The sequence below is a fragment of the Pseudophryne corroboree genome, chromosome 6, assembly GCF_028390025.1.
Source record: "Pseudophryne corroboree isolate aPseCor3 chromosome 6, aPseCor3.hap2, whole genome shotgun sequence".
In the NCBI taxonomy this organism is placed as follows: Eukaryota; Metazoa; Chordata; class Amphibia; order Anura; family Myobatrachidae; genus Pseudophryne; species Pseudophryne corroboree.
In genome coordinates this window covers 812,264,948-812,289,637 of record NC_086449.1, presented here as the reverse complement: position 1 = coordinate 812,289,637, position 24,690 = coordinate 812,264,948, and the positions used below count along the sequence as shown (strand labels likewise).

The 24,690-nt window shown below is 48.4% G+C and overlaps 1 protein-coding gene and 1 pseudogene across 2 annotated transcripts in view; both read left to right on the top strand.

Annotated features, from left to right (window-relative positions):
• LOC134933681 (E3 ubiquitin/ISG15 ligase TRIM25-like) overlaps positions 1-24,690 on the top strand; it is a 196,527-nt gene that overhangs the window by 74,321 nt on the left and 97,516 nt on the right. Inside the window, exon 1 of one of the 2 annotated variants that reach the window (XM_063929056.1) lies at positions 11,915-12,925. The exons of the other annotated variant lie outside the window; for it this stretch is intronic. Within the exon in view, the coding sequence (XP_063785126.1) occupies positions 11,917-12,925 (1,009 nt within the window). The 5' untranslated portion in view covers positions 11,915-11,916. Of the gene's footprint in view, positions 1-11,914; positions 12,926-24,690 lie in introns of those variants that run through there. 2 annotated transcript variants of the gene reach the window in all.
• On the top strand, positions 20,414-20,532 carry LOC134938979 (5S ribosomal RNA; annotated as a pseudogene).

Genomic DNA, 24,690 nt, shown 5'->3' with positions numbered 1-24,690 from the left:
TTTCTTCTATGTATCTTAGGTGTTGTCATATCAATTGGCTTGATATTTAGATGCGGTCAGGCTTTAATGAAGTGCAAACATAGTACCAGGGTAATGAGTCTGAGGAGTGAGGAAACTGTAATTCCAATGGATTTGATTTATGACCCAACGGTAGAAACAATGATGTGATGAAAATGCGATTATACGGTCCGTTTCTTTCACCTGTTTTTCCGTTTTCTCCAAGGTAAAAAGACCCACTTGGATGAGGAATTTGATGAGCCTGTATACAGACAACTGATGGATTAAAGAAGTTTTGACAACCTTATACACAGATATTTGATGAACTATGCCATAGACCCCCAGTTTCCCTAGAAATTTTAAAATTACGCTAGCCCAACACTTTTGTAAGTCTATGGACATTGACAAAGCTTTTTGCCCACACCTTTTGGGCAAAAGCACAAAGAAGACTGCATTCAACAGACACCGAACAAGACTTCAACCGACAAACGTTCATTAACCTGACATAGAATACCACTGCATTTACCATAAGTGTTCTTTATCTTCATTTCTCTATCGTCCTAGTGGATGCTGGGGTTCCTGAAAGGACCATGGGGGATAGCGGCTCCGCAGGAGACAGGGCACAAAAAGTAAAGCTTTAGGATCAGGTGGTGTGCACTGGCTCCTCCCCCTATGACCCTCCTCCAAGCCTCAGTTAGATTTTTGTGCCCGGCCGAGAAGGGTGCAATCTAGGTGGCTCTCCTAAAGAGCTGCTTAGAAAAGTTTAGCTTAGGTTTTTTATTTTACAGTGAGTCCTGCTGGCAACAGGATCACTGCAACGAGGGACTTAGGGGAGAAGAAGTGAACTCACCTGCGTGCAGGATGGATTGGCTTCTTTGGCTACTGGACATTAGCTCCAGAGGGACGATCACAGGTACAGCCTGGATGGTCACCGGAGCCTCGCCGCCGGCCCCATTGCAGATGCTGAAACGAGAAGAGGTCCAGAATCGGCGGCAGAAGACTCCTCAGTCTTCTTAAGGTAGCGCACAGCACTGCAGCTGTGCGCCATTTCCTCTCAGCACACTTCACACGGCAGTCACTGAGGGTGCAGGGCGCTGGGAGGGGGGCGCCCTGGGAGGCAAATGAAAACCTTTTTGGCTAAAAATACCTCACATATAGCCTCCGGGGGCTATATGGAGATATTTAACCCCTGCCAGAATCCATTAAAGAGCGGGAGACGAGCCCGCCGAAAAAGGGGCGGGGCCTATCTCCTCAGCACACAGCGCCATTTTCCCTCACAGAAAGGCTGGAGGGAAGGCTCCCAGGCTCTCCCCTGCACTGCACTACAGAAACAGGGTTAAAACAGAGAGGGGGGGCACTAATTTGGCGTTAGAAATATATAAAAGATGCTATAAGGGAAAACACTTATATAAGGTTGTCCCTATATAATTATAGCGTTTTTGGTGTGTGCTGGCAAACTCTCCCTCTGTCTCTCCAAAGGGCTAGTGGGTCCTGTCCTCTATCAGAGCATTCCCTGTGTGTGTGCTGTGTGTCGGTACGTGTGTGTCGACATGTATGAGGACGATGTTGGTGAGGAGGCGGAGCAATTGCCTGTAATGGTGATGTCACTCTCTAGGGAGTCGACACCGGAATGGATGGCTTATTTAGGGAATTACGTGATAATGTCAACACGCTGCAAGGTCGGTTGACGACATGAGACGGCCGACAAACAATTAGTACCGGTCCAGACGTCTCAGAAACACCGTCAGGGGTTTTAAAACGCCCGTTTACTTTAGTCGGTCGACACAGACACAGACACGGACACTGAATCCAGTGTCGACGGTGAATAAACAAACGTATTCCTTATTAGGGCCACACGTTAAGGGCAATGAAGGAGGTGTTACATATTTCTGATACTACAAGTACCACAAAAGAGGGTATTATGTGGGATGTGAAAAAACTACCGTAGTTTTTCCTGAATCAGATAAATTAAATGAAGTGTGTGATGATGCGTGGGTTCCCCCCGATAGAAAATTATGGGCGGTATACCCTTTCCCGCCAGAAGTTAGGGCGCGTTGGGAAACACCCCTTAGGGTGGATAAGGCGCTCACACGCTTATCAAAACAAGTGGCGGTACCGTCTATAGATAGGGCCGTCCTCAAGGAGCCAGCTGACAGGAGGCTGGAAAATATCATAAAAAGTATATACACACATACTGGTGTTATACTGCGACCAGCGATCGCCTCAGCCTGGATGTGCAGAGCTGGGGTGGCTTGGTCGGATTCCCTGACTAAAAATATTGATACCCTTGACAGGGACAGTATTTTATTGACTATAGAGCATTTAAAGGATGCATTTTCTATATATGCGAGATGCACAGAGGGATATTTGCACTCTGGCATCAAGAGTAAGTGCGATGTCCATATCTGCCAGAAGATGTTTATGGACACGACAGTGGTCAGGTGATGCAGATTCCAAACGGCACAAAGGTGTATTGCCGTATAAAGGAAGAGGAGTTATTTGGGGTCGGTCCATCGGACCTGGTGGCCACGGCAACTGCTGGAAAATCCACCGTTTTTACCCTAAGTCACATCTCTGCAGAAAAAGACACCGTCTTTTCAGCCTCAGTCCTTTCGTCCCTATAAGAGTCATATCTGCCCAGGGATAGAGGAAAGGGAAGAAGACTGCAGCAGGCAGCCCATTCCCAGGAACAGAAGCGTTCCACCGCTTCTGCCAAGCTCTCAGCATGACGCTGGGACCGTACAGGACCCCTGGATCCTACATGTAGTATCCCAGGGGTACAGATTGGAATGTCGAGACGTTTCCCCTTCGCAGGCTCCTGAAGTCTGGTTTACCAAGGTCTCCCTCCGACAAGGAGGCAGTATGGGAAACAATTCACAAGCTGTATTCCCAGCAGGTGATAATCAAATTACCCCTCCTACAACAAGAAAAGGGGTATTATTCCACATTATATTGTGGTACTGAAGCCAGAAGGCTAGGTGAGACCTATTCTAAATCTAAAAAAATTTGAACACTTACAAAGGTTCAAATCAAGATGGAGTCACTCAGAGCAGTGATAACGAACCAGGAAGAAGGGGACTATATAGTGTCCCGAGACATCAGGGATGCTTACCTCCATGTCCAAAATTTGCCCTTCTCACTAAGGGTACCTCAGGTTCGTGGTACAGAACTGTCACTATCAGTTTCAGACGCTGCCGTTTGGATTGTCCACGGCACCCCGGGTCTTTACCAAGGTAATGGCCGAAATGATGATTCTTCTTCGAAGAAAAGGCGTCTTAATTATCCCTTACTTGGACGATCTCCTGATAAGGGCAAAGTCCAGGGAACAGTTGGAGGTCGGAGTAGCACTATCTCGGATACTGCTACAACAGCACGGGTGGATTCTAAATATTCCAAAATCGCAGCTGATCCCGACGACAAGTCTGCTGTGCCTAGGGATGATTCTGGACACAGTCCAGAAAAAGGTGTTTCTCCCGGAAGAGAAAGCCAGGGAGTTATCCGAGCTAGTCAGGAACCTCCTAAAATCAGTGCATCATTGCACAAGGGTCCTGGTAAAGATGGTGACTTCCTACGAAGCAATTCCATTCGGCAGATTTCACGCAAGAATTTTTCAGTGGGATCTGCTGGACAAATGGTCCGGATCGCATCTTCAGATGCATCAGCGGATAACCCTATATCCAAGGACAAGGGTGTCTCTCCTGTGGTGGTTACAGAGTGCTCATCTTCTAGAGGGCCGCAGATTCGGCATTCAGGATTGGATGCTGGTGACCACGGAGGCCAGCCCGAGAGGCTGGGGAGCAGTCACACAAGGAAAAAATTTCCAGGGAGTGTGATCAAGTCTGGAGACTTTTCTCCACATAAATATACTGCAGCTAAGGGTAAATTTATAATACTCTAAGCTTAGCAAGACCTCTGCTTCAAGGTCAGCCGGTATTGATCCAGTGGGAAAAACATCACGGCAGTCGCCCACGTAAATAGACAGGGCGGCACAAGAAGCAGGAGGGCAATGGCAAAAACTGCAAGGACTTTTCGCTGGGCGGAAAATCATGTGATAGCACTGTCAGCAGTGTTTCATTCCGGGAATGGAAACTGGGAAGCAGACTTCCTCAGCAGGCACGACCTCCACCCGGCAGAGTGGAAACTTCATCGGGAAGTTTTCCACATGATTGTAAACCGTTGGGAAATACCAAAGGTGGACATGATGGCGTCCCGTCTGAACAAAAAACGGGACAGGTATTGCGCCAGGTTAAGAGACCCTCAGGCAATAGCTGTGGACGTTCTGGTAACACCATGGATGTACCAGTCGGTGTATGTGTTCCATCCTCTGCTTCTCATACCTAAGGTACTGAGACTTATAAGACGTAGAGGAGTAAGAACTATACTCATGGCTCCGGATTGGCCAAGAAGGACTTGGTACCCGGAACTTCAAGAGATGCTCACAGAGGACTTATGGCCTCTGCCGCTAAGAAGGGACTTGTTTCAGCAAGTACCATGTCTGTTCCAAGACTTACCGCAGCTGCGTTTGACGGCATGGCGGTGGAACGCCGGATCCTAAGGGAAAAAGGCATTCCGGAAGAGGTCATTCCTACCCTGGTCAAAGCCAAAAAGGAGGTGACCGCACAACATTATCACCACATGTGGCAAAAATATGTTGCGTGGTGTGAGGCCAGAAAGGCCCCACGAAGAAATTTCAACTCGGTCGATTCCTGCATTTCCTGCAAACAGGAGTGTCTATGGGCCTCAAATTGGGGTCCATTAAGGTTCAAATTTCGGCCCTGTCGATTTTCTTCCAGAAAGAAGTGGCTTCAGTTCCTGAAGTCCAGAAGTTTGTCAAGGGAGTATTGCATATACAACCCCCTTTTGTGCCTCCAGTGGCACTGTGGGATCTCAACGTAGTTCTGGGATTCCTCAAATCACATTGGTTTAAAACCAGTCAAATCTGTGGATTTGAAGCATCTCACATGAAAAGTGACCATGCTCTTGGCCCTGGCCTGGACCAGGCGAGTGTCAAATTGGTGGTTTTTTTCTCAAAAAAGCCCATATCTGGTTGTCCATTTGGACAGGGCAGAGCTGCGGACTCGTCCCCAGTTCTCTCCCTAAGGTGGTGTCAGTGTTTCACCTGAACCAGCTTATTTTGGTGCCTTGCGCCTACTAGGGACTTGGAGGACTCCAGGTTGCTAGATGTTGTCAGGGCCCTGTAAATATAGGTTCCAGGACGGCTGGAGTCAGGAAAACTGACTTGCTGTTATCCTGTATGCACCCAACAAACTGGGTGCTCTTGCTTCTAAGCAGACTATTGCTAGTTGGATGTGTAATACAATTCAGCTTGCACATTCTGTGGCAGGCCTGCCACAGCCAAAATATGTAAATGCCCATTCCACAAGGAAGGTGGGCTTATCTTGGGCGGCTGCCCGAGGGGTCTCGGCTTTACAACTTTGCCGAGCGGCTATTTAGTCAGGGGCAAACACGTTGGTAAAATCCTACAAATTTGATACCCTGGCTAAGGAGGACATGGAGTTCTCTCATTCGGTGCTGCAGAGTCATCCGCACTCTCCCGCCCGTTTGGGAGCTTTGGTATTATCCCCATGGTCCTTTCAGGAACCCCAGCATCCACTAGGACGATAGAGAAAATAAGAATTTACTTACCGATAATTCTATTTCTCGGAGTCCGTAGTGGATGCTGGGCGCCCATCCCAAGTGCGGATTATCTGCAATACTTGTACATAGTTACAAAAATCGGGTTATTATTGTTGTGAGCCATCTTTTCAGAGGCTCCGCTGTTATCATACTGTTAACTGGGTTCAGATCACAGGTTGTACAGTGTGATTGGTGTGGCTGGTATGAGTCTTACCCGGGATTCAAAATCCTTCCTTATTGTGTACGCTCGTCCGGGCACAGTATCCTAACTGAGGCTTGGAGGAGGGTCATAGGGGGAGGAGCCAGTGCACACCACCTGATCCTAAAGCTTTACTTTTTGTGCCCTGTCTCCTGCGGAGCCGCTATCCCCCATGGTCCTTTCAGGAACCCCAGCATCCACTACGGACTCCGAGAAATAGAATTATCGGTAAGTAAATTCTTATTTTCTACAACCCTCAGGTAATGACACACATAGTCGATAGGGAATACAGGCACAGATATCAGCAATCACATATTCCCCCATTCATGTATCATCAACTAAAATGTGCTCCCCCATTTTGTTACAACCACAGCCGAAAAGAGCTCGGTAGAGTTTGACAGCCCATCCACAGACCCTTGATACGGGATAAGAAGGAATTCAAATGTATACTTCGCAATACCTCGAAGCTTGATTTACAACACGTACGGCACGATGATACATGACCCCCCCAAACATGGATTCATACACACATGCTTCTGCTATCTCACTAGGTCATACCCTTTTCACACCTTCTTCTCTCCTCCCTTACCCAACCATGGAAATGTATTAACACCTGACATATATTTTTCTCTTTTTGAAATGTTTTAGGAAGTGGCAGTTATTGTTGACTGCCAAAGGGTGGACTGTCAAAGTCAGAAAAATATCACTATGCACACTGCCATATTTGCACCTCATACATGTCCGCGCTGCGCATGCGTGCGCTCTCCCGTGCGTGCGCATACCCGCTGTTACGTGCACCCGCAGGTGCACGGTATGCGTATTTACGGTAGAGTTTATGTGTTCGTAGCGTGCGACTCAATCATTACATATTTTCACTATATAATGTATTTTGTAGATCATGGTCCCTTTGATAGAATCTGAAAGTTTAGTTAAGGTAGCATGTTCCTGGACAAAGAGATCCCTCTTTGTTTGATACGAAGGGTCCGACAGGGGTCATACAGTGGTGTTTAGTATCCATCGGAAGAGTATTTAATTAGCAATATTCCGGTGTTGGTTTGAAGCGGATTAATCGCTCGTGCGAATAGTTATGGACATAAGAAGTTATGTCCATTTACTATTATTTGCACTTACTTAGCCATGCGGCGGGAAACCTAGTTTCCCACCCACCTGAGCAGTTGGAAGTAGCCACAGCCCACCTGTATGAATCAACCTATGACCTTTTGTTATAATGCGAAGACGAATTCCTGTGTCCAATGAACAATGAGATTGTAGGGACCATTGAATTGTATTGTGTGTGGGGCATAAATAGACAAGCCGATGATATCCAGCTCACTCTCTTCAACGGTTCTCATCACTGATAATCGGGAGCTGGATATTCAGAGGCGCATGCGATCATTCCCCTTGTGCGTAAGTTTTCTCCGCAATCATATTGTCTTTGTTGTTATTGTGAGCCATATCTCTCTCTCTCTCTCTCTCTTCTCCTCTTTCTCTCATTTTCCCTTCAACGCAATTGTATTGTATTTCCTGTGTAGTTATCTGGTTAGTTAGTCTATGTTATATTGTAGTGTATGGCTTGTATTGTATTATTCTTTTTGCAAGTATAACATTCATATAAGGCGTTAGACCCTAAGACCGGTATCTGTGTATTTCTTATATTGCTAAGTATTCTCAGAGCGTCGGTGACGCCCAAACAGCTTTTAAGTTAATAAGGTTACACTGTGTTGCATTTACACCCTATCACTACACAAAGGTTTACTGCATATTACATTGTGTATGGTTTAGATACAAAGGTTTAACAGTGTGAGCGTCTGCGCCGCTGGTGATCTCCTCGTGGTCCCAAGCGTCCGCTACGCTAATAGCGAACCATTACGTTAGTCGGCAGCCAATAGCGTGCCTGCCTGTGATCTCTTGGCCGTGAGCGAACGTAACGCTTGAGCGTCTCGACTACGGCTAAGCGATTGTTACGCAACGTGCGTACCCTTACGGTACTCCATACGTCAATAGCGTACAGTGTTCTTAGACCTCTTAAAGGGTTTTAAATAAGATAAATATTTAGCTTTATCAAGTGTTATCACATGATTTTCCGCCCAGCGAAGAATCCTTGCAACTTCTGTCATTGCCCTCCTGCTTCTTGTGCCGCCCTGTCTGTTTACGTGGGCGACTGCTGTGATGTTGTCCGACTGGATTAGCACCGGCTGACCTTGAAGCAGAGGTCTTGCTAGGCTTAGAGCATTGTAGATGGCCCTTAGCTCCAGGATATTTATGTGAAGTGATGTCTCCAGGCTTGACCACAAACCCTGGAAATTTCTTCCCTGTGTGACTGCTCCCCAGCCTCTCAGGCTGGCATCCGTGGTCACCAAGACCCAGTCCTGAATGCCGAATCTGCGGCCCTCTAGAAGATGAGCACTCTGCAACCACCACAGGAGAGACACCCTTGTCCTTGGTGACAAGATTATCCGCTGATGCATCTGAAGATGCGACCCGGACCATTTGTCTAGCAGATCCCACTGGAAGGTTCTTGCGTGGAATCTGCCGAATGGGATTGCTTCGTAAGAAGCCACCATCTTTCCCAGGACCCTTGTGCATTGATGCACTGAGACTTGGCCTGGCTTTAGGAGATTTCTGACTAGTTCGGATAACTCCCTGGCTTTCTCCTCCGGGAGAAACACCTTTTTCTGGACTGTGTCCAGGATCATCCCTAGGAATAGAAGTCGTGTCGTCGGGATCAGCTGCGATTTTGGAATATTGAGAATCCAACCGTGCTGGCGCAGCACTATCTGAGATAGTGCTACTCCGACTTCCAACTGTTCCCGGGATCTTGCCCTTATCAGGAGATCGTCCAAGTAAGGGATAACTAAAACTCCCTTCCTTCGAAGGAGTATCATCATTTCGGCCATTACCTTGGTAAAGACCCGGGGTGCCGTGGACAATCCAAATGGCAGCGTCTGAAACTGATAGTGACAGTTCTGTACCACAAACCTGAGGTACCCTTGGTGAGAAGGGTAAATTGGGACATGTAGGTAAGCATCCTTGATGTCCAGAGACACCATATAGTCCCCTTCTTCCAGGTTTGCAATCACTGCTCTGAGTGACTCCATCTTGAATTTGAACCTTTGCATGTAAGTGTTCAAGGATTTTAGGTTTAAAATTGGTCTCACCGAGCCGTCCGGCTTCGGAACCACAAATAGTGTGGAATAGTACCCCTTTCCCTGTTGTAGGAGGGGTACCTTGATTATCACCTGCTGGGAATACAGCTTGTGAATGGCTTCCAATACTGCCTCCCTGTTTGAGGGAGACGTCGGTAAATCAGACTTTAGAAAACGGCGAGGGGGAGACGTCTCGAATTCCAATTTGTACCCCTGAGATACCACCTGAAGGATCCAGGGGTCCACTTGCGAGTGAGCCCACTGCGCACTGAACTTCATGAGACGGGCCCCCACCGTGCCTGAGTCCGCTTGTAAAACCCCAGCGTCATGCTGAGGACTTTGCGGAGGCGGGAGAGGGCTTTTGTTCCTGGGAACTGGCTGTTTGTTGCAGCCTTTTTCCTCTCCCTCTGCCACGGGGCAGAAATGAGGCGCCTTTTGCCCGCTTGCCCTTATGGGGCCGAAAGGACTGCGCCTGATAATATGGCGTCTTCTTAGGTTGAGAAGCTACCTGGGGTAAAAATGTGGATTTTCTAGCAGTTGCCGTGGCTACCAGGTCTGATAGACCTACCCCAATTAACTCCTCCCCCTTATAAGGCAATACTTCCATGTGCCTTTTAGAATCCGCATCACCTGACCACTGCCGCGTCCATAAACCTCTTCTTGCAGAAATGGACAGCGCGCTAACTCTTGATGCCAGTCGGCAAATATCCCTCTGTGCATCACGCATATATAGAAATGCATCCTTCAAATGCTCTAAAGTCAGTAATATACTGTCCCTATCTAGGGTATCAATATTTTCAGTCAGGGAATCCGACCACGCCAGGCCCGCACTGCACATCCAGGCTGAGGCGATTGCTGGTCGCAGTATAACCCCCGTGTGAGAGTATATACATTTTAGGATATTCTCCTGCTTTCTATCGGCAGGTTCCTTTAGGGCGGCCGTATCAGGAGAGGGTAGTGCTACCTGTTTAGACAAGCGTGTGAGCGCTTTATCCACCCTAGGGGGTGTTTCCCAACGTGCCCTATCCTCTGGCGGGAAAGGGTACGATGCTAATAACCTTTTAGGAATTATCAGTTTTTTGTTTTTTTATCGGGGGAAACCCACGCCTCATCACACACTTCATTTAATTCCTCGGATACAGGAAAAACTACAGGCAGTTTTTTCTCACCAAACATAATACCCTTTTTAGTGGTATTATCAGATATATGCAATACATTTTTTATTGCTTCAATCATGTAACGTGTGGCCCTAGTGGAAGTCACGTTTGTCTCCTCATCATCGACACTGGAGTCAGAATCCGTGTCTGTGTCTGCCATTTGAGGTAACGGGCGTTTTAAAGCCCCTGATGGCGTTTGAGACCCCTGGACAGGCACAAGCTGAGTAGCCGGCTGTCTCATGTCGTCAACTGTCTGTCGTAAGGAGCTGACACTGTCACGCAATTCCTTCCACAAGCTCATCCACTCAGGTGTCGACTCCCTAGGGGGTGACAACTGTATAATAGGCAATTGCTCCGCCTCCATCTCATTTTCCTCCTCAAACATGTCGACACAATCGTACCGACACACCACACACACACAGGGAATGCTCTGATAGAGGACAGGACCCCACTAGCCCTTTGGGGAGACAGAGGGAGAGTATGCCAGCACACACCAGAGCGCTATATATATATACAGGAATACCACTATAAAATGTGCTTTTCCCTTTATAGCTGCTGTTAGTATAAAACTGCGCCAAATTAGTGCCCCCCCTCTCTTTTTTACCCTTTTCTGTAGTGCAGGACTGCAGGGGAGAGTCAGGGAGACGTCCTTCCAGCGGAGCTGTGATGGAAAATGGCGCCCGTGTGCTGAGGAGATAGGCTCCGCCCCCTTCTCTGCGGCCTTTTCTCCCGCTTTTATGAGTTCTGGCAAGGGTTAAAATACACCCATATAGCCCTGGGGGTTATATGTGGTGTATTTATGCCAGCCAAGGTGTTTTACATTGCTGCTCAGGGGCGCCCCCCCCCCCCCCCTAGCGCCCTGCACCCTCAGTGACCGGAGTGTGAAGTGTGCCTGAGTAACAATGGCGCACAGCTGCAGTGCTGTGCGCTACCTTGTTGAAGACTGATGTCTTCTGCCGCCGATTTTTCCGGACCTTTTCTTGCTTCTGGCTCTGTAAGGGGGCCGGCGGCGCGGCTCCGGGACCGAGCTCCGAGGCTGGGCCTGTGTTCGGTCCCTCTGGAGCTAATGGTGTCCAGTAGCCTAAGAAGCCCAATCCACTCTGCACGCAGGTGAGTTCACTTCTTCTCCCCTTAGTCCCTCGATGCAGTGAGCCTGTTGCCAGCAGGTCTCACTGAAAATAAAAAACCTAAAACTAAACTTTTCACTAAGAAGCTCAGGAGAGCCCCTAGTGTGCACCCTTCTCGGCCGGGCACAAAAATCTAACTGAGGCTTGGAGGAGGGTCATAGGGGGAGGAGCCAGTGCACACCAGGTAGTCCTAAAGCTTTTACTTTTGTGCCCAGTCTCCTGCGGAGCCGCTATACCCCATGGTCCTTACGGAGTTCCCAGCATCCACTAGGACGTCAGAGAAATGTATATACCTCATGTAACTTTGATAGGGAAGGTGGGGCCCCTCTCAGCTCTGGGCCCCATAGCAGCTGCACTGCCTGCACCTATGGTAGCTACGCCCTTGATGCAGACTTAATCTAGCACACTGCTCATTTGACCGCTGGGTGAAATGTGCGCCCTCGCTCAGCTCACATCACGCTGATCGGGGGGGAGAGATGTGTGCAGAGCAGTCTGTTCTAGAACGCTCAGCACCCGTGTGTACGGCCCTTTAGTGTAACTGAGCCTGTAGCTATAATCTGAGTGAAGCTCAGCCTCGCCCTGTGTGCAGAATGTGACCTCACTGGTATCTGAGTGTCAGGTTTCAGTTTCATTTCTCTCTCCTGCTGCCAGCGATGGCGTCTGCTGATCTGAGACAGGAGCTGGACTGTTCCATCTGCCTGAGCATTTACACAGATCCTGTAACCCTGAGATGTGGCCACAACTTCTGCCGGGTCTGTATTGATCGTGTGCTGGATACACAGGAGGGGGCTGGAGCTTATACCTGTCCCGAATGCAGAGCAGAGTGTCAGGAGCGTCCTGCACTGCAGAGGAACATAACGCTGTGTAACATAGTGGGGAGTTTCCTGTCTACTCGGCCAGATCAGGAGGAGACTGGGATCTTCTGCACTTACTGCATTCACTCTCCTGTACCTGCTGCTAAATCCTGTCTGCTGTGTGAGGCTTCTCTGTGTGATAATCACCTGAGAGTACACAGCAAGTCAGCAGAACACGTCTTATGTGATCCCACCACTGCCCTGGGGAACAGGAAATGCTCCATCCATAAGAAGATCCTGGAGTATTACTGCACTGAGGACACTGCCTGTATCTGTGTGTACTGTTCAGCTGGGGAACATCGGGGACACCATGTGGAGATGTTGGATGAGGCCTTTAAGAAGAAGAAAGAGAAGCTGAGAAATGTTCTGCAGAAACTAACCATAAAGAGAGAGGAGACTGAGAAAAGAGTCCAGAGTCTGCAGGAGCGCAGGAGAGAAGAACAGGGAAAAGCAGCGGGTGTAACAGAGACAGTCACTGCCCTGTTTAGAGACATCAGGAGACAGCTGGAAGACCTGAAGAAGAGAGTCCTGAGTGAGATCTGCAGGCAGGAACAGCGCGTTTCACTCTCAGTCTCTGATCTGATCCAGCAGCTGGAAATAAAGAAGGACGAGCTGTCCGGGAAGATGCGTCACATTGAGGAGCTGTGTAACATGTCTGACCCAGTGACTGTCTTAGAGGATCCACACACAGGGGACTTGTGTGATACTGAGGACACAGAGAGACATGATACCCAGGTCCGTGGTGCAGGAGATCTGGATGTGGGTCTCATCTCAGGGACATTACACACATTATCTGATATAATAACAGGTATAAATATAGGGATCTATGTGCAGGAAGCTACAGACATATTACTGGATGTGACCACAGCTGGTAATAATATACAGATATCAGGTGACAGGAAAACTGCATCCTGGTCACCAAGTCAGAATCACCCAGTAACACCAGAGAGATTTCAGTGTGATCAGGTAATAAGCACCAGGAGATTCTCCTCAGGGCGACATTACTGGGAGGTGGATGTCAGTAAGTCAGAGTGGTGGAGGGTGGGGATGTGTTATCCCAGTATAGACAGGAGAGGACGTCAGTCACTCATTGGATATAATAACAAGTCCTGGTGTCTGTGTAGAGATAATAATCAGTACTCAGTGACACATGACAGTAGAGAGATCCAGTTACCTGACAGTATCCCCTGTGACAGAGTGAGGGTATATCTGGATTATGAGGCAGGACAGATGTCCTTTTATTCTCTGTGTGACCCCATCAGACACTTACACACCTACACTGCCGCCCTCACTGAGCCCCTCCATGCTGCATTATGGGTAGGAAACAGTTTATTTGAACCAAGAGGTTCTATAACTATATGTGGGGGAGTCAGGAGCTGGAAGACATTACCATAGGAAATCCTCCCAGAGACTGGTGACATCACATGGAGAGGAATATGATTGGTGGAGCACTCAGCCAATAGAATGTAGCAGTAGGTGGAGCTACAGCTGAGCTCCTCCCAGTATATGACCACATGACCAGTGTGTCTGGAGCTGTTCCCTTATTGGTGTGTTGCTGTCATTATAACTATATAAATACACATCTCTGCCTCTGACACCTGTGATTGGCTGGAATATCTGTCAGTGTGCTGATATCAGTATAGTGTGATGGTGACATTATGAGTGACATCACTGTGACTACATCCCCGGCACATCACCACACACCTGACCATAGGGAGGACAGCCCAGCACTATTTTATCTATGTAATATTTGCTGAATTCCTTAATATAAAACATTTGGCCTCGGCGTCCTGTGAATAAAATGCTGATACTCTAGGGCGCTGCGATTCAGTAACACTGAGACCACTGATGCCCCCTATTGCTGTAGTCAGAGCTACACTGGCTCGCACTGGGTGTTATGTGTGTAGGGGGAGAATGGGGCGGGGACTGTGTAAAGCTCCGCCTACTGGGAACTGTAACAAAAGCCGATGTTTCTTACATAACACATGATTGGCTGGATAGCTCCTAACTGCATGATGCCTCATTGCTTATCTGTATTATCTTATGCAGGAATCACAATGTATAATGACTGTTTATGTGCTCACCACTATACAAGTATAGTACAAATTATACAGCGCTCTCTTTACATCGCGCCCTTTATACTGCCGCCATCACTTACCGCCATGTACACTGTCACCATAAGAGGCTTAATACGTACTAATGACATTATACATGTAATAAACAACGTTATAGCGTCACAGTCAGAGACTTTGGGAGACATCAATCATAACTTTGTAATCAACGTCTCTTCGAAATATTTCTATTCTACTGATGCAATGGGGAGTGGGGGGAATCAGCCAGGCAGGCTTGTGTGATTGGTTTCCACAGCTAAGCCTGTACATATAGGAGATATGTGCTCCTTCCATTACATCCCCTGTATTATACACGTCTCAGGATGTCACACCGGGTACTCATACTCTGCAGTCACACACCTTACACATGGAGCTATTTGCTCCATCATAGGAAGCCTGGTAATACTAATTATATGACAGTAAGTGCAGGGCCGGCTCCAGGCCTACTAGCACCCTGAGCGAGAAGATTTAAGAGCCCCCCCCCCCCCCCCCACACACACACACACACATGCGCGCTCGCTCCTGGAAAAGTGGGTGTGTGGCCTCATGGAAAAGTGGGCGTGGCTTCATAAGTTCATATAATCAAACTATAAATAAATATATTTTCACACACCCTCTATGCACACAGTTAGCAGCCTTACACATAACAGCCACAGTAGTGTTCCTTACACACAATGTCTCCAGTATAGTGTCAGGTACACACAATGTCTCCAGTATAGTGCCAGTTACACATGACATGCCCCCCAGCAGAGCCAGCTACACATGACATGCCCCCCAGCAGTGCCAGCTACACATGACATGCCCCCCAGCAATGACAGCTACACATGACATGCCTCGCAGCAGTGCCAGCTACACATGACATGCTCCCCAGCAGAGCCAGCTACACATAACATGCCCCCCAGCAGTGCCAGCTACACATGACATGCCCCCCAGCAGAGCCAGCTACACATGACATGCCCCCCAGCAGTGCCAGCTACACATGACATGCCCCCCAGCAGTGCCAGCTACACATGACATGCCCCCAGCAGTGCCAGCTACACATGACATGCCCCCCAGCAGTGCCAGCTACACATGATGACATGCCCCCCAGCACTGCTAGCAACACGTGACATGCCCCACAGCAGTGCCAGCTACACGTGACATGCCCCCCAGCAGTGCCAGCTACACATGACATGCCCCCCAGCAGTGCCAGCTACACATGACATGCCCCCCAGCAGTGCTAGCAACATGTGACATGCCCCACAGCAGTGCCAGCTACACATGACATGCCCCCCAGCAGTGCCAGCTACACATGACATGCCCCCCAGCAGTGCCAGCTACACATGACATGCCCCACAGCAGTGCCAGCTACACATGACATGCCCCCCAGCAGTGCCAGCTACACATGACATGCCCCCCAGCAGTGCTAGCAACGTGTGACATGCCCCACAGCAGTGCCAGCTACACATGACATGCCCCCCAGCAGAGCTAGCAACACGTGACATGCCCCCCAGCAGTGCCAGCTACACATGACATGCCCCCCAGCAGTTCCAGCTACACATGACATGCCCCCCAGCAGTGCCAGCTACACCTGACATGCCCCCCAGCAGTGCCAGCTACACATGACATGCCCCCCAGCAGTGCCAGCTACACATGACACGCCCCCCAGCAGAGCTAGCAACACATGACATGCCCCACAGCAGTGCCAGCTACACATGACATGCCCCCCAGCAGTGCCAGCTACACATGACATTCCCCCCAGCAGTGCCAGCTACACCTGACATGCCCCCCAGCAGTGCCAGCTACACATGACATGCCCCCCAGCAGTGCTAGCGACACGTGACATGCTCCACAGCAGTGCCAACTACACGTGACATGCCCCCCAGCAGTGCCAGCTACACATGATAGTTTTCACTTTTTAGGGCAGGGTGCTGATCACAGGGAGGGCACATTTTTAAGTTAGGAGGGCAAAATGATGTACATACTGTAATGCTTGGTGCTCCCCTACCTACATGGCAAAGCATGGACAGTGCGCGCCGAAGGCACGCAACAAAAATTTAGGGGCGTTGCTTCGTGGAGAAGGGGTGTGGCCACATAATAGTGGCAATTCACATTACACCACATAGTAGTGCAGCTAATACACATTGCACCAGGTAGAACCTCCTATACACTTTGCGCCAGGCAGAGCACTGAGACACATTGCCTAGCCACAGACGCCTAGCGGGAACACTACATGATATGCCTCCCAGCAGTGCCAGCTACACGTCACATGCCCCCCAGCAGTGCCAGATACATCAATGCCCCCACAGTGCAGATATGCCCCCACAGTGCCAGATACATTAATGCCCCCACAGTGCAGATATGCCCCCATAGTGCCAGATACATAAATGACCCCACAGTGCCAGATACATAAATGCCCCACAGTGCCAGATACATAAATGCCCCCACAGTGCAGATATGCCCCCATAGTACCAGATACATAAATGACCCCACAGTGCCAGATACATAAATGCCCCCACAGTAAGGACACGGCGGCTCTTCTAAAACTCTTGTGTGCGCGGCTGCCCGACACCGGCATCTAACGTCAGACGCCGGCGCCGCACAGCCGCATACACAACAATTTAAGTTTAGGCCAGGGAGCACTGCAGGCTGGCTCCAAGCACAAAGATGGCGGTGCCAAAGCGCGGCGCCCGCTCTAGTTGAACGTGCCTGGAGCGCCGGCCCAGGGTAAATGTGATGTGTCAGTTTATAACCATTGCAGCGCAGCAGAATATGATGTAACCTGACCATTACACTTTGGGGGTCATTCCGAGTTGTTCGCTCGCTAGCACTTTTTAGCAGCCGTGCAAACGCTAAGCCGCCTCCCTCTGGGAGTGTATTTTAACTTAGCAGAAGTGCGAACGAAAGGATCGCAGAGTGACTACGAAAAAAATTGTGTCGTTTCAGAGTAGCTCCAGACCTACTCAGCGCTTGCGATCACTTCAGACTGTTTAGTCCCGGATTTGACATCACATACACGCCCTGCGTTCGGCCAGCCATGCCTGCCTTTTTCCGGGCACACCCTGAAACACCCAGACACCCAGTTGACACCCAGAAACGCCCACTTCGTGTCAATCACTCTGCGGCCAGCACTGCGACTGAAAAGCTTCGCTAGACCATGTGTGAAACTACTTCGTCCGTTGTGAAAGTACGCCGCGCGTGCACATTGCGCCGCATACGCATGCGTAGAAGTGCCGTTTTTGTGCATCATCGCTGGGCAGCGAACATTTTCAGCTAGCGATCAACTTGGAATGACCCCCATAGCTTCATATAGTACTAGCTGGAGTACACAGGGTTGCCCGGATTTTAAGAATGTTTGTTTACACAAATAAATGTAAATATTAAACACACAGTAGAAATAACATTGTAGATAGCTGAATACCGTGCTTCACTACAGGATGATGATGGTTAATTAGACTGATAGTTGTTCGTTAATTTACGTTGGTTGGAGATGTAGTCTATAGGCATGTCTTGCTTCCCTGATACACTGTGTAGTGGCCGGACCCCTTTTTGGTCTCCCAAGGGACCCTGCTCTTCCCACTATACAACTCTCAGTCTGTGGCTTATTGCTGCCTCGATTCCCCTCCTTACATCATGTCACTGCCCCTGTGAAATGATCAATTTATTTACAGTTTCTTATATAGCGCAGCACATTATGTATCTCCTGATATACTCTGTGCTGCTGGGGGACCATGCTACTTCCACTATATAACTCTCAGTGTGTGTATATGTGCTACCTGCATTCCCCTCCTCACATCATGTCACTGCCCCTGTCACATGCAGCCCTGTCCTCACTGACACATCACTCATCTCCTGATATACTCTGAGAGTTATATAGTGGGAGGAGCAGGGTCCCCAGCAGCACAGAGTATATCAGGAGATGAGTGATGTGTCAGTGAGGACAGGGCTGCATGTGACAGGGGCAGTGACATGATGTGAGAAGGGGAATGGAGGCAGCAGGAAGTCACTTCACGGCAGAGATCAGTGGCGACTAGGGCACCCCGCAGCCCTGCGGTCCCCCAAGGGAGCGCAGTGTCTGCGGACCCCTAGTTACGCACAAAGATCCCTATGGCTACATGCATTTTAAGTAACGTTTCTTGTGGCCACTTACAGTATATGGAACCTCTTGTAAAACACAATACATGAACAAATCCTGCAAAATATCAGTGTCTTTTTTTTTAACAAGTAGATCTTACTAACTTTGGGGCTCATTTACATTTGGATACAAGTCATTTTCATGACACGCCTCTCAGATGTAGCCGTACACGCCCGCACTGATAGGTGTCACTTTCACATCTCCCTGAAATGCTTTTTCAAAAGTAGCAAGTATGAGCAAGTTTGGTCTAAATAGCTCCAGGCATTCCAGAGTTATGGTGTCAGCTGAAAAACTCTGAGCTGCTGCCTCACCCCTAGGGGTGCTAGGAGTGTCTCTTCCCCCCTCCCCCCCCCCCCCCCTGTCACAATGTTTGTTCCCAGATTGTAAGGCAGATGTGTACCAAATTTTTAGTACATGGGTCCAGCAATTCCGGAGTAATGCTGTGTCCTGATATACTCTGTGCTGCTGTCCCGCCCCCTAGGGGTGCCAGGGATTTATAATTGTTTTAGTTACCTACGCCATGTTTATAATGCTCGTATGTCAAATTTCACGATCTTCGCTTGTAAACTGTGGATTTGTATAGAAAGACAGAAGGACAAATTTTCACTTTTATATAGTAGATTACCAGGTTTCCAATGCCGGAGCAAATAGCTCCATGTGTCAGGTGTCTGACTGCGGAGTATGTGGCTGACACAGGCTGTAAGTAGGGTGTGCGGGAGATGCCGGATGCTGGTGGTGGCATCATCTCTGCCCCACAGCACCTGGAACCAGGGACGTGCAGTCAGGGGAGGCAGGGGAGGTAGGAGGCAGTGCCTGCCCTGTCATTAAGGATTAAAATAATAGAAAGTAGGGATGTGCACTTGAAATTTTTCGGGTTTTGTGTTTTGGTTTTGGGTTCGGTTCCGCGGCCGTGTTTTGGGTTCGAAAGCGTTTTGGCAAAACCTCACCGAATTTTTTTTGTCGGATTCGGGTGTGTTTTGGATTCGAGTGTTTTTTATAAAAAACCCTCAAAAACAGCTTAAATCATAGAATTTGGGGGTCATTTTGATCCCAAAGTATTATTAACCTCAATAACCATAATTTCCACTCATTTTCAGTCTATTCTGAACACCTCACACCATTATTTTTAGTCCTAAAATTTGCACCGAGGTCGCTGGATGACTAAGCTCAGCGACCCAAGTGGCCGACACAAACACCTGGCCCATCTAGGAGTGGTAAAGTGTGGGATTAAGGATGCCGCACAGGACTAAGTGAGATTGTATAGGTGTGTAATTAATGTGTGTTGCCAAGAAAACCGACGAACCAGAAAAGCTTCTGGAATTAATCACCATCTACCATTGAACAGAAAAAGGTTCTTGTTTAGGCAGAAAAAAAGGGTGATTGTCGATGGTGCTCCCATGGGTCTATTACATGGGTAATAAGGACAGGAGAGAAAGGAAAAAAGTGACCCTTGTTGGGAGCACTCCCTCTTGGAAACAACTGTGATTGGAATTATGTATAATGTATTTTTATTTAAAACGTAACCTTTAATTCTTAATGAGTAATATAGGAGTACACACAAAGTATGTTTAAAAATTGATTAAATAGTTTGAATCGTAAATTCGGGATTGCAACTGTGAACATAAGGATGAAAAAAACATAATATAATATAAAAGGCAAATGTGCGGTACAAGTTACGGCAAAACCAGAAGATTTGCCCGCCTGGTGTTGATTTTTGCATATTCAGTAGTACCTATACTTGCAACACATTTATGTTTTGATATCTCTTAAACTTTGCTGGCATGTCATCAGAATAACTAGGGTTCACTATTGCCCTACTACACGTGAAAAATCCTCTGGGATCAATGTTGCATAGCACAGTATAAAGCAACATATTGGCGGCTATTTTTGGCAAAACCGGTTGACCATATGATTTAAAACCTATGTATACCTATACATTTGGAATACACTTTGGTGCAATGATGGTTAAACATCAGTCTCTTTTTTAAGAGATTTTTTTGCCCATTCTACCAGGCCTTGGGTGGATCTAACAATTGCATACCCATTATAGGTCTTTGCTTCATCAACTTCAATCTACTACCATACCACACCGTACATGCCCAATCTCGTCCGATCTTGGAAGCAATACGGTGTTGGGCCTGGTCAGTACTTAGGTGGTTGACCACTAAGGAATACCAGGTGTTGTAGGTCAAGTTTGAAGGCAATACCTTGGCTATTGCACCTATTGCATTAATCAACACCAGGCGGGCAAATCTTCTGGTTTTGCCGTAACTTGTACCGCACATTTGCCTTTTATATTATATTATGTTTTTTTCATCCTTATGTTCACAGTTGCAATCCCGAATTTACGATTCAAACTATTTAATCAATTTTTAAACATACTTTGTGTGTACTCCTATATTACTCATTAAGAATTAAAGGTTACGTTTTAAATAAAAATACATTATACATAATTCCAATCACAGTTGTTTCCAAGAGGGAGTGCTCCCAACAAGGGTCACTTTTTTCCTTTCTCTCCTGTCCTTATTACCCATCTAGGAGTGGCACTGCAGTGTCACGCAGGATGGCCCTTCCAAAAAACACTCCCCAAACAGCACATGACGCAAAGAAAAAAAGAGGCGCAATGAGGTAGCTGTGTGAGTAAGATAAGCGACCCAAGTGGCCGACACAAACACCTGGCCCATCTAGGAGTGGCACTGCAGTGTCACGCAGGATGGCCCTTCCAAAAAAAACACTCCCCAAACAGCACATGACGCAAAGAAAAAAAGAGGCGCAATGAGGTAGCTGTGTGACTAAGATAAGCGACCCTAGTGGCCGACACAAACACCTGGCCCATCTAGGAGTGGCACTGCAGTGTCACGCAGGCTGGCCCTTCAAAAAACTACTCCCCAAATAGCACATGACGCAAAGAAAAAAAGAGGCGCAATGAGATAGCTGTGTGACTAAGATAAGCGACCCTAGTGGCCGACACAAACACCTGGCCCATCTAGGAGTGGCACTGCAGTGTCACGCAGGCTGGCCCTTCAAAAAAACACTCCCCAAACAGCACATGACGCAAAGAAGAAAAAAAGAGGTGCAAGATGGAATTGTCCTTGGGCCCTCCCACCCACCCTTATGTTGTATAAACAGGACATGCACACTTTAGCCAACCCATCATTTCAGTGACAGGGTCTGCCACACGACTGTGACTGAAATGACGGGTTGGTTTTGGACCTCCACCAAAAAAGAAGCAATCAATCTCCCCTTGCACAAACTGGCTCTACAGAGGCAAGATGTCCACCTCATCATCATCCTCCGATTCATCACCCCTTTCACTGTGTACATCCCCCTCCTCACAGATTATTAATTCGTCCCCACTGGAATCCACCATCTCAGATCCCTGTGTACTTTCTGGAGGCAATTGCTGCTGGTGAATGTCTCCAAGGAGTAATTGATTATAATTCATTTTAATGAACATCATCTTCTCCACATTTTCTGGAAGTAGCCTCGTACGCCGATTGCTGACAAGGTGAGCGGCGGCACTAAACACTCTTTCGGAGTACACACTGGAGGGAGGGCAACTTAGGTAGAATAAAGCCAGTTTGTGCAAGTGCCTCCAAATTGCCTCTTTTCCCTGCCAGTATACGTACGGACTGTCTGACGTGCCTACTTGGATGCGGTCACTCATATAATCCTCCACCATTCTTTCAATGGTGACAGAATCATATGCAGTGACAGTAGACGACATGTCAGTAATCGTTGGCAGGTCCTTCAGTCCGGACCAGATGTCAGCATCAGACTGCCCTGCATCACCGCAAGCGGGTGGGCTCGGAATTCTGAGCCTTTTCCTCGCACCCCCAATTGCGGGAGAATGTGAAGGAGGAGATGTTGACAGGTCGCGTTCCGCTTGACTTGAGAATTTTCTCACCAGCATTTCTTTGAACCCCTGCAGACTTGTGTCTGCCGGAAAGAGAGATCCAAGGTAGGTTTTAAATCTAGTATCGAGCACGGTGTTAGGTGCCGAGGGTCCGCCCGTCAGTGCGGCCCGGCGCCTAGCAACTAGGGACGCCGCATGCGGACAGCCGCCGGCTCCCTAGCAACGCTAAGATGCCGGGCGCACGGAGCCGCTCAGACCCTAGCAACGGGGACGCCACTGTCGGACCGCGTTCCCCGTTGCTGGGTCTAGATTAATCACCTCATTGGTATCCTGGCCGTGCAGCATGCAGCTGCACGGCATGATTGTTAATTACCCTGTCTGGCTCCTGATTGGAGAGCTCCCAGTTTTAAGCACTCTCTGGACTTCTCACAGACGCCGGTAATAGCTTCCTGTTTGCTGTGTCTGTTGCAGAGAGTTTTCCAGTCCTGTCTATCCGGTCGTTCCTGTCCTCAGTGGTCCCAGACTCGGAAGTTGTCATCTTTTCCTGGAGTCCTGACCGAGCACCTTTAACATCCTGTGGTGTTCGTGAGTCGCGGCGTAGCCGTGTGTTGCGGCTTGACCGCTTACTATTTATAATTTGGTTATATTGTGTTTCGGAGCTTTTGCGGAGGATTCCGCTCCCACAAATCCACTCTGGTATCCAGCGGTGCTGGATAGGAGTAACGGATTCGTGGATTTTTGGTTGTCCTTTTCCCTGGCGGTTTGTCCGCACATACTTCTGGTTTAAGTTAGTTAGCTTGTAACCCCTGGCCTGGTTGCTTAGTCAGAGGGCCCCTTGTTATCACCCTGTCTCAGATTTCCCTTTGTCTCCCATTAAGACCTGAGGGGGCATCGGAGTTGGGCAGACATAATCCGCCCTTCAAACGCGGCTGCCATGGGCTCAAGCAACCATAGTCTCGCAGGGGATTTCTGATAACACGGGCGAGACAACGGAGTTAGGGCGCCAGGGGTTACTAGGCTTTCTTGCTCCCGTAACCAGCATTCCATTCCAGTACTCTGACCTCCGTCATAAGATCTCCTATGGTCAGACGTACTGGTATCATAACATTATTACCGGCCAGACAAAAATTTAAAATTAAACAGGGTTTGATTTTTTCCCTTATTTCAGTTTGGAAGATTTGTCGGCCTCATGAATCCCACTAGTGTAGGGCCAAATCCTGGCCAGCTTCTAGTTAGTCAGATTCAAGAACTTACTCAGATGGTTCAGGATCTATCCCTTCGGGTGAGGTCACAGGAAGATCTGTTACGGACTTCCCCGAGGGTCGTTCCTGAACCGAAAATGCATTTGCCTGACCGTTTTTCTGGGGATAGAAAGCAGTTTTTTAATTTTAAAGAGTCTTGTAAACTTTATTTTCGTTTAAGACCAGTCTCCTCAGGTACGGAACCTCAGCGGGTCGGAATTATTATTTCTTTACTTCAGGGGGATCCCCAGACCTGGGCTTTTGGTTTAAGAACAGACGATCCGGCATTGTTGTCTGTAGACGCCTTTCTGGGGTCTTTAGGGCTTTTGTATGATGACCCTGATAGAGAGGCATCCGCCGAGAGTCATTTGCGTGCTCTCAGACAGGGTAAGAATCCCGCAGAGATTTATTGTACGGAGTTTCGCCGTTGGTCGAACGACTGTGGATGGAATGACCCAGCCCTGCGCAGTCAGTTTCGCCTCGGCTTATCTGAGTCTATAAAAGACAGTCTCCTTCAGTATCCCGCTCCTGAGACTCTTGATAAACTCATGGAACTTTCTATTAAGATTGATCGTCGTCTCAGAGAGCGGAGGGCTGAAAAAGGAGCACCTGTCGGGTCTACTCCTGGTGTTCTTTCCATTCCTGTGGACATAGAGGAGCCCATGCAGATAGGTCTCTCCAAGCTGTCTCCTGAAGAAAGAACCAGAAGGCAAAATTCTGGTCTTTGTTTGTACTGTGGGAGTAAGGGACATTTTGCCCGTAATTGTCCGAACAAGTCGGGAAACGCCTCGACCAAGTGAATTGTGAGGGGGTTCACTTTGGTCTGCAGCTTATCTCCTCAAATAATTCACTGTTAGTCCCAGCTAAAGTTTCCTTTGGCAGCCTCTGTTCCTCGGTGTCGGCTTTTGTTGACAGTGGAGCTGCAGGGAACTTTATGGACTTAACGTGGGCCAAGGCCTTAGGTATTCCTCAGTTAGCCTTGGGTAGGTGTATCACCATGCATGGTTTAGATGGGAGTCCCTTGTCCAATGGGGTTATTTCTCTCTGTACACCTCCTGTACTATTTTCGGTAGGAGCTCTTCATTCCGAAAAAATTGAATTTTTCCTTACCCATTGCCCAGCAGTTCCAGTGGTTCTGGGTCACCCTTGGCTGGCCTTTCATAATCCCATCATTGATTGGCAGTCGGGGGAGATCTCACAATGGGGTACCATCTGTAATAAGGAATGTATTACGCTTCCCATCAGAATAGC